The sequence below is a fragment of the Corvus brachyrhynchos genome, unplaced genomic scaffold, assembly GCF_000691975.1.
Source record: "Corvus brachyrhynchos isolate BGI_N302 unplaced genomic scaffold, ASM69197v1 scaffold200, whole genome shotgun sequence".
In the NCBI taxonomy this organism is placed as follows: domain Eukaryota; kingdom Metazoa; phylum Chordata; class Aves; order Passeriformes; family Corvidae; genus Corvus; species Corvus brachyrhynchos.
The window spans coordinates 3162185-3176610 of record NW_008236184.1 but is presented as its reverse complement, the minus strand read 5'-3'; the positions used below and the strand labels follow the sequence as shown (position 1 = coordinate 3176610).

General features: G+C 36.2%; 1 protein-coding gene across 1 annotated transcript in view; it reads right to left on the bottom strand.

The window, feature by feature from the left end:
• The window catches only part of ADAM10 (ADAM metallopeptidase domain 10), a 39006-nt gene that overhangs the window by 8377 nt on the left and 16203 nt on the right, over positions 1-14426 (bottom strand). Inside the window, 6 exon segments of the mRNA XM_017736837.1 lie at positions 1627-1811; positions 2427-2519; positions 3663-3812; positions 5218-5321; positions 12762-12920; positions 14292-14410. Coding sequence (XP_017592326.1) covers positions 1627-1811; positions 2427-2519; positions 3663-3812; positions 5218-5321; positions 12762-12920; positions 14292-14410 — 810 coding nt within the window.

Sequence of the window (14426 nt, the reverse complement as noted above, 5' to 3'; positions counted from 1 at the left end):
TTACTTACCTACCAACATCCAGAGCAACAAACAGTTTGCCTCTGCAGGTTTACAGACTAAGAGTTCTCTATAATCAATATCAACACAACCTTGAAAGTAGATTTGATTTTTTCACACTAATGCTCTCAACAGTGATTGGATACATTCACACAAGAAGTTAGCTGGTTTAGAATAGCTTTTGAGAACTATTTTGGGCATTCACTGTACGGATGAGAGCTTATTTCATCACACATGTAGTACAAGACTAGCAGGGTGCAATGTCCAATAGAAGTAGCCTCAATCTACATCCCATTTGGATTTCACTGAGTAAAAAAATCCATGGTAAATGCAGAGATCCTCTCTCATAGCAAGAGCATTTATATAAAATGCCTAACGTTACCCATCTATCATTGTCAGGAAAAGTACAAACTAAAGCTGAAAATGCTTCTGATGTGTTGGTTAATGAGATCCATGTTTAGAAGGTTGGCAATCAAGTGCATCACATTTCCTGTTTGGTAAATTCCCAAAATTTTGACTTTAATTTCACCAAATTTTTCCATAACTTGAGTTTTTACTGAAGCATTATTAAGGTTCTAAAATTCAGCTATTCTATTGCTAATGCAAATGGGTATCTAAAAATCACTCTAAAGAAGTTTTCCTTTCTGAAGTAAAATTTCGATTTAGTGACATATCCCATTTAATCTATGTCAGCACGTGTGTTAAGGATGAGAATCTCACAGACCATAGTTTTTCTCAATTAAATTTAGCTTTGGAAGCAGTGTTTAGGGACTGCACATTCCAATTCATCCTGTACTTGCTCAGTGTATACACTAGAAAAGTCATCACAGACCAAATTTCTCATTTCTATTCACCATCTGGGCATTATTTTTCTTATGGTTCTTCCATAGTCACTAAGGTTAGTCCACACAGGTCCCTTTAACATACTGCAGTCATGGGTCTATTGATCTCTTACCCTTTATGAACAGTTTCATGTTTCTTCCACCATTACTCAAATTCTGTTAAAGCTCTCAATAATGTTCTCACTAAGGTATCCAGCCTCTTGCAAAGTCTCATAGATTGAGATTTTTTTACATTGAAGAACATACTTTAGACCCAAAATACACAACTAGACTGAAACTAATGAGAATCAGTTCAAGAAGAGTCACACAATAATTATTCTGTTATCTCCCAGAACAAGATCTCACTGATTTAAAAAAAAATTTCTTTCAATACTACCTAGAAAACCTAAAGGTTCTGCAGTGTAGTTCTACTACAAAATTTAAACTGCATAGTTGTAAGCTCTCTTTATATAGAGCAGAAATACTTGTTTCATCTGTCACTTTACTGGTCACTCATACCTACCATAAATAAAAAGCAATCCAAATAATATCACCTTTGTATAACAAAATAAATACGCTTTTCTTTATTGTTCATATCCTGCTCATCAGAAGTACAGAAAGATGAATTGAAATGACACAATATACTAAAAAAAAAAAAAAAAAAAAAATCAAACCTTCCAACCAAAATTGTTAAAAGCTAGGAGATTTTTGTGTGTTCACTGTCAGTTTAAAAGACACAGTCTACCTTTCTCCTAGTGCCTACGTACGATACTTTTATCTCATAGCACTGAAGGCTCATATAGAATTACCTGAAGGGGCTCCAACCCAAGCCAGACCAAGGACTCCATCATCAAAATCACGGTCTGTAAACACATAGGCCAAGCAATAATCATCATGATTCTGTTCTGAGTTCAGTTCCAGAAACTTTTCCACACCAATGTTAGGAAACCTAAAGGGATTGGAAGAGTCCTTCTCATCTACGGTTGTGTTAATCTAAAAGTAAATTGAAACAAACTGTAAGACAGGATTCATTTCCACTTGCACATGCCAGTTAAGAGGCTTACTGTTGTCAGTACCTTGCTATGTTACGTAGTTAAAGATGATGTCTAAAATTTACATGCCTTGACAAGCTACCATCCCAATATTTAGAAAAAAAAGTGCAACAATAAACGAAGAATTGCATTTGTGTAGTACATCACCATTGTCTTATTTCCTTCTATTTCTTTTCCATCAGTACCCAAAAATTTCTATTTATCCTCCTAAATTATCACTTTTACAAGGAAGCCTCAACCTGGATAGCCATTCTCTATTTTAGTAATAAAGTTCTTGGACAGTAGCAATAGTCTATTCACCACACAACAACAGTGCTGAAACAAAGTAAGTTGATTCCCATAGAAAAAGTGACCACAGCTTAGTAACAGAAGTAGTGGGCTTTTGACAATAAACACTAAAACCAAACCAAATAAATGGTTTAGGGCATCATTTACTGCAGAGACACTTGTGCTAAAGAACTGTTACAAAACAATAAGTGAACAGGACCAGGACATCTGAAGAATACAGCCTCCAAACAGCATCAGTGAAGCTGAAAACATTTCCAACACAACTTACTCTGATTCGTTTCACCATGAAGCTGATGTTACGGATCCCTGAAAAATCTGTTGACTGGTAAATTGTGTCAATCGCTTTAACATGGCTGGAAATCTGTCAAAAACAAAAGTATCTACAGTTCAAAGATCTGTGTGCTACACTATAGCTCATCTTAAACAGCAACAGCTGCAAGGCCTACAGTTCCAATAGATCATCTTGTGCTCTAGGAACTCTAACAAGCCTTTTTAATTAAATGATGGCCCATGATGGAAATAAATCACTACCAGCACCTGCATCACCACCACGCCAGATACCACCAAGGGGTTTTGCCATTTGCCTTTATTTAAAGACATAATTCCATCAACTTTCAGATACCTGTTTGTGATACCTGTTTATTCACTGCTTTGGTAAGACAACACTGTAGTTCAAATCATATTCAAAGCATTGTATTTCTTTTTTGGAGAAAAAAATTTACTTGGTAAGAATTATTCTTTCATTTCTGGCAGAACACAAATGTGGAAAAACAAATCATTTACCTTTTCTAAGAGCACACAGAAATGCTAACACTAAAAAGCTGATTTTGAAGGTGACTTCAGAGCTTTGAAAAATATTACTCGAATTGCCTACATAGTGTGATGAATAAATAGTAAAATTCAGATCTGCAAGTGGCAGTGAAAATTCAGACTTCAGGAAAAGTACATTAACATGCTTATTTTTAGCAAATTATGAGCAAAACCACTAAATCAAATCGATCCTTTTCCCAGTTAATAGTATATTGACAAATGAAAAGCATCTGCCTTTAGCTGCCCCTGCTTTTTTAACCATCCACTCCACCAGATACTACAGGAATAGATCTCAGCATCATTAGCTCAGTGTTTTGAGCTAAAATTCAAAGGGAAGCCTATGCAAATGCTAAAACAGAGGCTTGGCAGGCTGTCAAACAGGACAGAACTCTTCAGGAAATATTTTTCTGAGTAACAATTGAGAACAGTCAGACTGCAAGTCCTGCTCACAGGTGCTAAACACACCACAGCTGCCATTAAAGGAGGCACAAGTGCCCAGGACTATTGTCACAGAAACAGCATTTTTTTAGCAAAATAAAAAAATGCTGTTTTAATTATGTCAAGACCACTTTAACAAATGAAACAAGAGATTATAAAGTAAATAAGCAAAAATACATGCAGATAAGTTACATGAAATTTATCAGGACTACACGAAGTAAAAGCAGGTGATTTAAAACAAAAGGATTGGAAATACCTGTGCGATCACAGCTTCCCTGGTTCCATAATGCTTGTAGAACAAATGATCAGTCTGGATGTACAGCTGACACGTGTTTTTTTCAGCCTGAGTGGCACGCTTTTTTCTCAAAAGCTGTGGATCATCCTTCTTAGGCTCTTCAACAGGCTTCTACACATGCACAGGAAAGAAATACATTAATTTTGTAGCTCTATGTGCTGAACTAGATTACCTAAAAACAACAATGAATTTTCATAAACATACTCCACTAATACAAACAGATTTTCATTCTTTTTCTTTAATTTGCGAAGTTTGATGAATCTTGAATTAAGTACATTATATTCAGTTTTCAAATACTTTGTATGTCATCTTAGCAAAAGCTCTCCCTGCATTTCATTTTATATTACAAAAGGCAGTTAATGTTACATAGATTTTTTTCATTCATGTGATCTTTGGAATTTTTCTTTTTTATAATCCTTTTCTAAGATGAACAAACAGTTGGTAGATTAGGAAAAAAAATCAGCACTGGTGGGACTTAACTGCGCCTTCCCTATCACCAGTTATTTCAAATTGTAATTACCTTAGTCAGCTACCTCAGCAAACAGAAATGTTTAAGCACTCCAGCATGGAACAAATGGGACACTGAACATGAAGTTAAAGGAACACTGGTTAGTCAAAGCGGTATCTGGTAGCACATTGGCCTTACAGTACTCACTGGTTGATGGCCCTCTCTCTCTCCATGAAGTTTTACAAGCAAATTTTTGGAAAAGCATGTTATTGTTACCAATGCTGAAAAGTGCATTAATGTTGACAATTTCTGGAGTCACAACATAAATAAACTAAGTTGCTAATGCTATTTGACAAGCCATATTGCACAGTTTTCTTGATATATATTTAGCAGACACCACAAAATTATGCCAAGACTTGGAACAGCTCAGAACTCAGTCTAAGAGAAACTCAGTAACTTGCTGTTGGAAAAAATATTTCATTATATGTGGTGCAAACCTGAAGGCAAACCCACTGTGGGACTCTACGTAGGTACACAAGTTCCTTCCACTTACCTCTTACAGCAGCCAATCTGTAATGTGCTGCAACCCCTTCAAGCTTACAGGGTTGTTAGGAAGACCCTCCCACCAATATCATTCAACTTTCCACTGAAATCACTCAGATATCCCAAGTGTGTTACATTAACATAACCCAAAAATCTAGAAGTTATTACTCTTTAGAACCAATGTATTACTTGGAGATAAGGGATCTTGAGACTCTTCCTTCTCAACTGCAATTAAGTATATTCCTCATTTCAAGCTTGATTTCCACATCCATCTAAAATTCTAATTGTTGAAAAATTTGAGATCACATAGGATTCATTAAGACTCTAAGTAGAACATCTATGCTACAAAAGCAACGAGAAAAAGAATTTAGAAAAATTATGTAAAAGGAAACCTCCAGCAGTAATTTAAGTATCTCACAATGTGGAGGGATGACGTTTCACCAAAAGTAAAAGAGACAACATACAAGAAATAGGAAGTTACCACACTAACTACTAATCAACATAATCCATTAGCCTTTGTTGTACCTCTGTCGTCGGTTCTTCTATACCAGTCATCTGGTACTTCTGCATTCTTTCAAATACTGAATGATCTGCACAACCTCCTTGTGGTCCATATTTATGTGGATATTCTAAAAAGAGGAAGGCCAGGTTGAGTTTTCAAATTCCAAGTACAAGTCCAAAATACGGCTGCATCACTGCAATTTATTCAGTTTGTGTCCAATATTGTGCATGTGGTTTGAGGGAAGCATTAGAAGATTTAAGGTTTATGCAGCCTTTATTCATTAAACATTTCTACTAAGACATTCTTAGTTTTACAAACAGAACAAAAGTGACATTTGCTTCTTAACATTATTTTCTCAGGCAGCACAAGAAAATACAATGAGCAATGTCTAACATAAAAATGAGAGCTTTTATTTACACATCTGTACCCACTTCCTTTAACTAAAAGCAGCCTTCAAAAAATGACATCACAATGGAAAGTTATTAAAGATCAAGTGTACTAAAGACTGCTTGGATAAGAGAAAGGGTTTTTTTATGCTACTTGGTAAATGAGCTAAGAAACCTTGCTAAAGTTCTTAGAGGATTTTATTATTTTATTCATCTTCCACAGATTTTTTGGAAGTATTCACATTATGCTACTTAACTACCAATACGTAAGAAGGGAATGGATAGAATACGCTAATGGATAGAACCATGGTTTAGTTAACCACTACATGTTAGTTAAACATGCTGGAGATCCAAACTAGTGAGAATATCCTACAATCACCTGTTCAACAACAATAATAGTTGCAATAGCTGCCAGTGCAGACTTCGTTGCATAAGGGAATGTGCTTCAGACACACACGCTAAGGTTTTACTATCAGTACCTATTGCAGATTTGTAACCTGTATTTGCAGAAGCTTCCTCTGAATATGAGAAGTACTGAATACTTGTCCCTTCAATTTCTCTGCAGACTGGATTCCATCATAAAGTGGTGCCCAAGTAAGAAATAATGGAATACAGATTATTGTAGCCACAAATTTGAAAACTTAACAAGTCAGTTTCTGTAGGGCAAACCACAGTTTTAGCATCTCAACCGAGTGCCACTTTTGTCAGAAATGTGCAAACTTTACCAAGATTTGCTGGTTTTTGGGAGTTGTTGTTTGGTTTGTTTGTCTTTTATTTTTGTTTGGTGAGGGGATCCAAACTCACAGAGTAAATAGAACAGACATGTAAGAGTAGACTTGTAAAGCCTAGGCACCAAGGACCTGATGCCCACATTATATGCATTTCAGGTGATTTTGTCCTGGACTAGCTCTAGTCTAGGCTGTGGAGTCAAGGCTTGGCAGCAGCTGGAGCACAGCAAATGTGCTCCCTTGGAGTATGGGCTCTGATATGGTTTCATCTGACAGCTGCCTTTAATTATCTTTGACTCTTGTGCCCGTTTCCTGCAGTCATACTGCATGATACTGCGAAACTATGTCAATATACAGCTTACCTGGTAAGATTATTTCATGACTTTCTGCATATTAGTTTCCCTCATTTCAATTTCTACCACCACCCAAATACCATTTTTGAACTGCTGTCTCATCACATTCCTCCCAGCACAATTAGCCCTGGCACAGTGCCAGAAGAATGGAGCGAAAAAGAGAAAAAATATGCTCTTAGTGCAAGTCACCTCACCCAATTTGCTCCAGCACAATAGTGGAACACTGACTTGGCCACAACCAATATTAAACAAAAAGCACTACTCTGTTGAAGTCATCTTGTACTTTCCAGGATCCTCTTTAATACCACTAGATTGGAGTTACAAGCAAAGGACTGTACATATGATCCTTCCCTTCTCCATCTCCACCACCCTTTTTTCCTCAAACAAGTATGAAAAAATTCTACTGTATTTAGTCCAATGCAAATTTTCATTACCTATGACCTGGCTTCACACCACTGACTTTATCTCTGCAACAACAGCAGGTTACCCAGGGCCCATCCTGCCTTTCCACCATACACTGCCCCTGCAGAAAACCACTGTACCCTGAAAGCAACTCCTGCAGGAGCCCCACTCCGAAGCATTATGACAACTGACAGAACAGTACTGGAAATAAATGCTCTCAGTGTATAACACAAAATAATCTGTCTTTTCTCTCTATCTTGTTTCCTGAAGATGTTAGGAAATCCCTTAACAAATTTTTTATACTGACTGCCTGCGATTCCAATATTTCTCACTTCAAAAGCAATCTAGTAAGAAACACTTTAAAGCCGTGACAGTTAAAATTACAAAAAACTGAACACAAAACAGTCTGCAATAGCAATTGCCGAGGTTTTGTATGTGCTGGAAAAGACAAATCCCCCACGGACAGATTTGAAACCTCCCTGCTAATCACAGGAGACAGGTAATACAGGATAGTTCACTTTGGAACCATTTCTAACTTACGGGGAAAGCTGCGTATTAAATTTTCATTTGCTAAATGCTGAACTGCCCCCAAACTGTGAAGGCACCATTCCCTCTTCATCTTTTGAGACTTCCTATTCCATCATTCCCTGCAGCAGTTCCATTTTTAAATTTCTGAAGCTAAGCAAGAACTACATGGTGCCAGATGACTTGGACAGTTTTGACCCACAAGACAGAAGTCTAATGCATGTTCTTGTGAAGCTTTCCAATGTTCTGAGATGTGCCAGCTTTCTGTGCAGCCTTCTGCCAGCTCTTTGGGATCAAGAGCTTCTTAGCCTATCCCTAGCACAACCCTGTGAAGTGAAAAGGAAAAAAACATGCCTTCACCACAAATTGATTGCTTACAGTGAATGCAGAGTTGAAGAGAAAGTAGAAGACTATTTTCCAAGAGAGCTACAGAAGAGGTTAATAGCAGGTTCCATCTTCTAACTAGAAAAAATCATTAGGCAAAAAGCCCCCAACTTTTTCTTTCCTAGTACTGTCCATTTTTGGTTTTTGTACATCCCGGCAGAATGTTAAAAAATAATAAAGACTAGAATATAGTAACAATAAATCTAAAAACCACCCACAAAATCTTGTCATTTCATGCTTTCTGACAACAATGTCTTATTCTAACTAGATAGCAGATGATTTTTAATGATATATACAACTCCAGATGCTCAAAATAAGGATTTTTTCCTTTTAAGAAAGTGTACTACCTTCCACAAAGACATTCCTGAACATTTGGTTTTTCTTCTTCTAATTATCAGTAAATAGTATGATCTGTTAAGCATTTAGGTGAACTGCTTAATAATTACTGGATTAGGCATCTGGGACAAGGATGACATCAAACTTCCATTACAAATGAGGAAAACTCAATTCTTTAACAGCCACAGAGATTTTCCCAATACTAGCAAAAGCAATACTGTCAGAATAAAATTCAAATGCAAGCAGATACAAAAAAAAAAAAATCCTTATTACAGATTTCATTTGCAGCACTCTGTAACACTGTGCTCCTATGACAACTGTCATTGCAATGTGATGAAAAAGAAACCAGGTTCTCATTAATAACACAGTCTGCAATGGTCAGTCCATTTAGCAGATAGGGCTTTGCAAAATTACAAACCACACCACTTTCTGTTCTTAGTTGTATGGTTCTTCCAAGACCATAAAGAATGAAGTGACCATGTTAATTTTCCTGAAGGTCTGAACAGGATCTTCCTGTTGTTCTGATGAAATACTGATTTTGTATTTTACAGTATGAAGTCAGGGATACGCTTGAAGCAAACATTATTTAAATAAAGTAAATATAGTTCAAATTAAATCCTCAGCCTTAAAGAAATGTTTCCTAAATATCTTAAATCTAAACAGCAATTTGCATCTTTCTAGCCCTAAATTATAAAACAGTTTGATCAAGACTGGTTTAGAAACTAAAATCATTCAACTTGTGTTTCAAGTCATGAATAGAAGGCTGCCTTCCACTGGTCACCAGATCCACTGTAACAGACAAAAGCTGCCTTATAAAGTTGACAATATAATCCCCATTTACAAAACAACTTTTGTTTAACTACTGAAAAAGAACTCATTGAGATGCTAATCATATGTTGCATTGTGGTTTCTGAAAAGCACTAAAAAGCATATTGTTTCAAAAGGCTGAAAACATGGGTGACCAAAAAAATACCCAAATTAAGGCAAAGATGACTTTTTACCTCAGTCTCTCCCAAGTTAGAAATGTGATTATTTTTGTTGCTTTTGTCCTATGTAAGATAGTAGTGGTTTGACTATTTCACAAGAGCTGGCTTTAGACTAGAGCAGTAACAACAAATTAACAACAAATCTACTATAAATCTTAGCTTTTTTGAGTTGTTGGGGTTTTTTAGAGCTGTAGTTCAATGCAAAAATAGGTCTCATGAAAGACAAAAATAATTTAGCTTCAAAAGCACTCTTCAGAAAGAGACAGAAGTAGTTCTATACTCCAGATATTTCAGACAACAGAAATCCTAGCAGCATCTATGATCCCTATGACTAAAGTGACACTATACAATCAGAACACATGCACATCAGACTGCACTGGCAGAAACCAACAGGAGTGATGGATTTTTAAATAGTGCTGCTCAGACTTCGCACCAGGATGGGCTATTTTCAACCCTGCTGAGCAAGCAGCAATGCTCACTCACTCGGTGATTTGGAAGCCATACTGTATTGCTGCTTTAATGTGGCTCACTGGAATAGATTTAGACCATGCCCTCTGATAATATGATTTTGTTTCTAACTGATGGTTTTGATGCACTAGACTCAAGAGGAAAAACAATGTAAGCCAAAATACCATCACCTGAATAATTAAAAACACCCCGACATATCCTGCTCCCATTCACCTTAATAAGATATTAGTAAGAAACCATTTCATCATTACTTTTTCCAGTTTCCAAAGCAATCCATTTACTTTTCCAACAGAGATCACTCCTACAAAACAGCAGTAGTAACTCTCATAAAATCAATTTATCTGCTTCTTTAAGGCACAGTTCTATTTCTGTCAGTATTCGATAACAGTGAAGAATATTTTTAGTCACTATTTACAGCACAAGGAACTGGGACACAAGACAATCTTCTTCCTTGTCTCAACCTTTGAAAACTGGGCACATCACTGCCTTACATCTCTTCCTTTCCTCCTCCCCCTTTTTTGAACAACAGGGTTAGTTAATAAAACCCTTTATGAAGCTGACAGTGACTTATTTACACAAAGTCCTACATAAGTGGAAGTCCAATATTCCCACTACTGTGAAGCAAACTGTTCAGTGAGACCTGTAAGATCCAACACAAAACTCAGAAGTATGTGTGAATTATTCACAGCAATGTTATGAAAGATGTATCTCAGAGTTTCATGCCAGACTTTTGTAACTTTTTTATTACTTTTCCCCCACTACTCTCCTGCTACAGGAGCAAAGCCAGTAATACTCCCACTGCAGCTGACAGGGAAAACTGCCTTCTCCCCTTTGAACTGACTTCCCCCCGGTGAACTGACCAGCAATGCTCTGCAGGGATGAAAATGAAGCTCACGCTGCAGCTTCTCTGATAATCAAAAATATGGAATGCAATCCTGTAAAGTTATTCTCAAGTATGGGTCTTGTGAGCACCAGGAAAATACACACTCGTGGGAAGCACAAAAAGGTGGAAAAGCTTTTAGGTGTGAGAAAAAAGCAGATTTTAGAAATGAAGCAAAAGAATTTAGGAATCAGCTCTAGCTGCGAAAACTTGAAGATAGAAGAGGATACAATTATATAGCAAGCAAAGACATTAAAACAATGGTTAGAGTTTCTAGGTTTGGCTGAGATATGTTTTGAAGTTGCAAAAAATATGCTTAGCAAGATAGATAAGTTTAAGCCTAATAATGGAATATTGTGCATTATTATCTAAGGCATAACAAGCAAGTATTGTGTACAACAGATGCGTTACTGAAGATTGGTTAAAATAGTTGTCTGTAAATTTTAGAAGCATGCTATTGGCTAAAAAGCTTTTAAGAATGCTTTGTAACAAGGAAGTTTTGGGATGCCTGTGACAGCGTGAGCTTCGTACCACCTCTGTCTCAACTCTATGTGAGATTGATAATGGAATAAAACAATACAAGGCTCTTGGAATGCCTGTCCAGACTCCCCATCCTGTTTGCTGGCCGAAAACGCTGACGCACAGATACTGTTCACAGGATCAGAAGTCAGAAAACAGATACTGTTCACAAATCCAGTAAACGCTTTCATTCACAAGCTCTTTAACATTATGGAAATTCTATCTGATTTTGGGTTAGTAATCATATTTACAGAATGAGATAACAGGAAGGACAAACATATTTGCTAGCTCACAGCAATTTTAATATACTCACAGACAGCACACTGCCATTGAAAGTAAAACAAAAACCCACCCAAATTTGCTGAGTTTTTAGTAGAGAAAGATCACTTCTCTTCACTGCATTCACACAAGAGAAGTAATCAAGGAAAGCAATATGCAATAACCCTGTCCTTTCAGTGGCTTACAGCACCGAGAAAATTATAACATACAAATCCAAATCACAGTGAGAAATTTTCCTCATCTAACTTCCTATTCTTCAACACTACTTTTCACAATGCAGTCTCATTATGACATACTTTGAAAATGATTTATACATATATCATTATCAGAGTGGTTCAAGTCATTTCAAATGATCTAATCCAAGCCTCCTCATCCAATTGCAAATGAGATTTCAAACTCAAGTCTTCTAGGGTTTGCACAATGGCCTGATGGGACATGTTTTTAAATGAAGTTATGGTTTAAATTGATTTTTAAGCAAGATTGGAGTCCTGCAGTTAGCTGGAAAGACAGTTTATTAGCTTCAATAACCAAAAGTTAAACTGACTCTCTGCCAACATCTACTTGGAAGAATTTAGACTTGGGATCAAACTTTTTTGCAGTACTTTTGAGGTTCAGTATAACTTAAGCATCAAACAAAACTGATTTGTATTACATGTGAAGACTGATCATACATAAATAGGCAGGTAGAGTGTCGGTGAACTCTGGTGCATCAGTTCTGAAGATGTAGAAGTATTTCATGGTACTTTTTCATCCTTCTGAGCATTTGCCACTAAAGCTAGATTTCTGGGGCTATAGTTGTCAAATTTAAGTACTATTCTCTGTACACTTCCATCAGCTATTGTGTAAAATGGGACATACTGGGTGCTACCACCTCTTCTAAAGAGCTCTCTGAAGGCACATGTGACAGACACACGCAAGGGAAGCTTTTATTTCACACAAATGTCACCCTCGCGAGATATAGGTAATCATTTAGTGACTTGAACTTCTAGTATCTTTTATTTTCCAGATCACATGGAAGAGCAATTAGTATAGATCGTTTTAAGAATGTATTTTCAAAGTATCCATTGGGTAGGAAATGTACTGCTTGCACTCTTAAGCCTGACTGCTAAGTATTTCTTAAAATGGCAGAATAAAGAAGACTCACTTTGGTTTGCTATAAATCCCTCTCACACCATAACTGCATATGAATCACTTGAGGACAGCATGATTCACGGTGTCATACACAAGCCAAAGTCTCATTTGATGCTTACAAATGGCTTACAGGTCTTGACATTTAATAAAAAAAAATATTTCATCTGTAGCACAAAATGGAAGTACTCACTGATATCATCTTCATGATAAATGACAGAGTGGAATGGTAGGTTTCTGTCCTTTATGTATCTCTCTGCTGGCTCAATATAAAAGGTCCCACTGTGAGTTTGGATGAATCCTTCAAATTTTCCATCAATAACAGACCCATGAGTAAAACTTCCCTGCTCACCTGTTAAGGGACAAAGTGCATTAGTTTTTTTATACCCTTCAAAAAGCTTTCAGCCCTGAGCAAACTTCAAACATCACACTACCCAAGGTGTTAAGCTCACTGCTAACACAAGGTACTTGTATAATTATCCTAATCATGTACCAGTTCCCAACTGCTAAAAATCCGCATGAATTCTGGGTAATAAGATTCTGGCTAACAAAGACATGTCTGATTTTTTAAGACTAAGATTATCCATCAGTAAGAGAAACAGTTACAGCAAAATCACAGTCACCAAGTTCAGTAGCTTCCCAATCAGGCACATAAATGACATGTTTAAAAAGCATATAAGGAATTCAACTCTGTATTTTAAAGCTGTTACGTACACAACATGTAATTCTATTGTGAAATCCTGTCCTTATACATCTGTTCATACAATCAGAAATATAAAATAAATAGTAAAATCAGAGTATATATGGAACTTTGAAAGCTTTTAAAGAAAGACTTTCCTATATTCAAGACATCCATTTTTCTCTTCAAGCATAATCCTCTTAAAACTGTTGTTAGGTTTAAACCTGGCAGACAGTGAACTTGTATTTGAAGCAGTCCTGATCAGGGAAAAGTACAACTGTCAAAGTTTAATCACTGACTGCTACAACATGCAGCATCTCAACAGCCTTTCCCACAAAGAACGAAAGACCATTCTGCTAAAACAGTGTTTATATACGCTTCCATTAAGGAAAGTTCAGAATCCCACTATCAAAAAGCCTTCTGACCTACTCAAAATAACTGGTAAATAAGTCAGCTAAGATGCACATGAAGCCCTAACTGTGTTTATTACTTTTCAAAGTTGAAAATGCTCACTTCAAGACTTCAAACAGAAGATCACTAAGAAAGATCTTCTGGAAAACAGAACAGTAGAAAGAGGGGCAGAGTAAATTTTAATCCATTTCTTCTTTCCATCTGCTTTTCATTCTGTAATTCTTCTTCATTTTTAATCAATTTTATCTTTCATATTTAGTGAAATCAGGTATATTACCCTTAATGATGGTAACTCTATATTCCCTTTTTTCCTTTAAACTAAGAATGGCACTTAATTTCTTTTTTATCCAATGCATACAACTTTTTCCTTTTTTTTTTTTCAATGCATCAGACTTCCATTAAGAGTATGTTTATAAACAGAGTTGAAATTCAAGTTTTATGGGTATGAAAATTATTAGATAAAATACTCATTTGTTAAGTGTGACTCATATATACAGATAGGAGTTTAAATATGTTAGATGCATTATTAAAGTTTAACCATAATCTAATCATACAGATATTAAATTTCTCCATGTACTATTGGAAAATTCCTGTTTAAAACTGCTTTCATCCACTTCAAAGTGTTACACTTACCATAAATGTGTCCAGTGTAAATATGGGAGGTATCATAATCAATTACTTGGTTCGATATTTCTACTTTGAAGTCATCACTAAAAAGAGATGTATCTCTCTTCATTCGAAGGTTGAATTGTCTAAAGTGAATAAAAA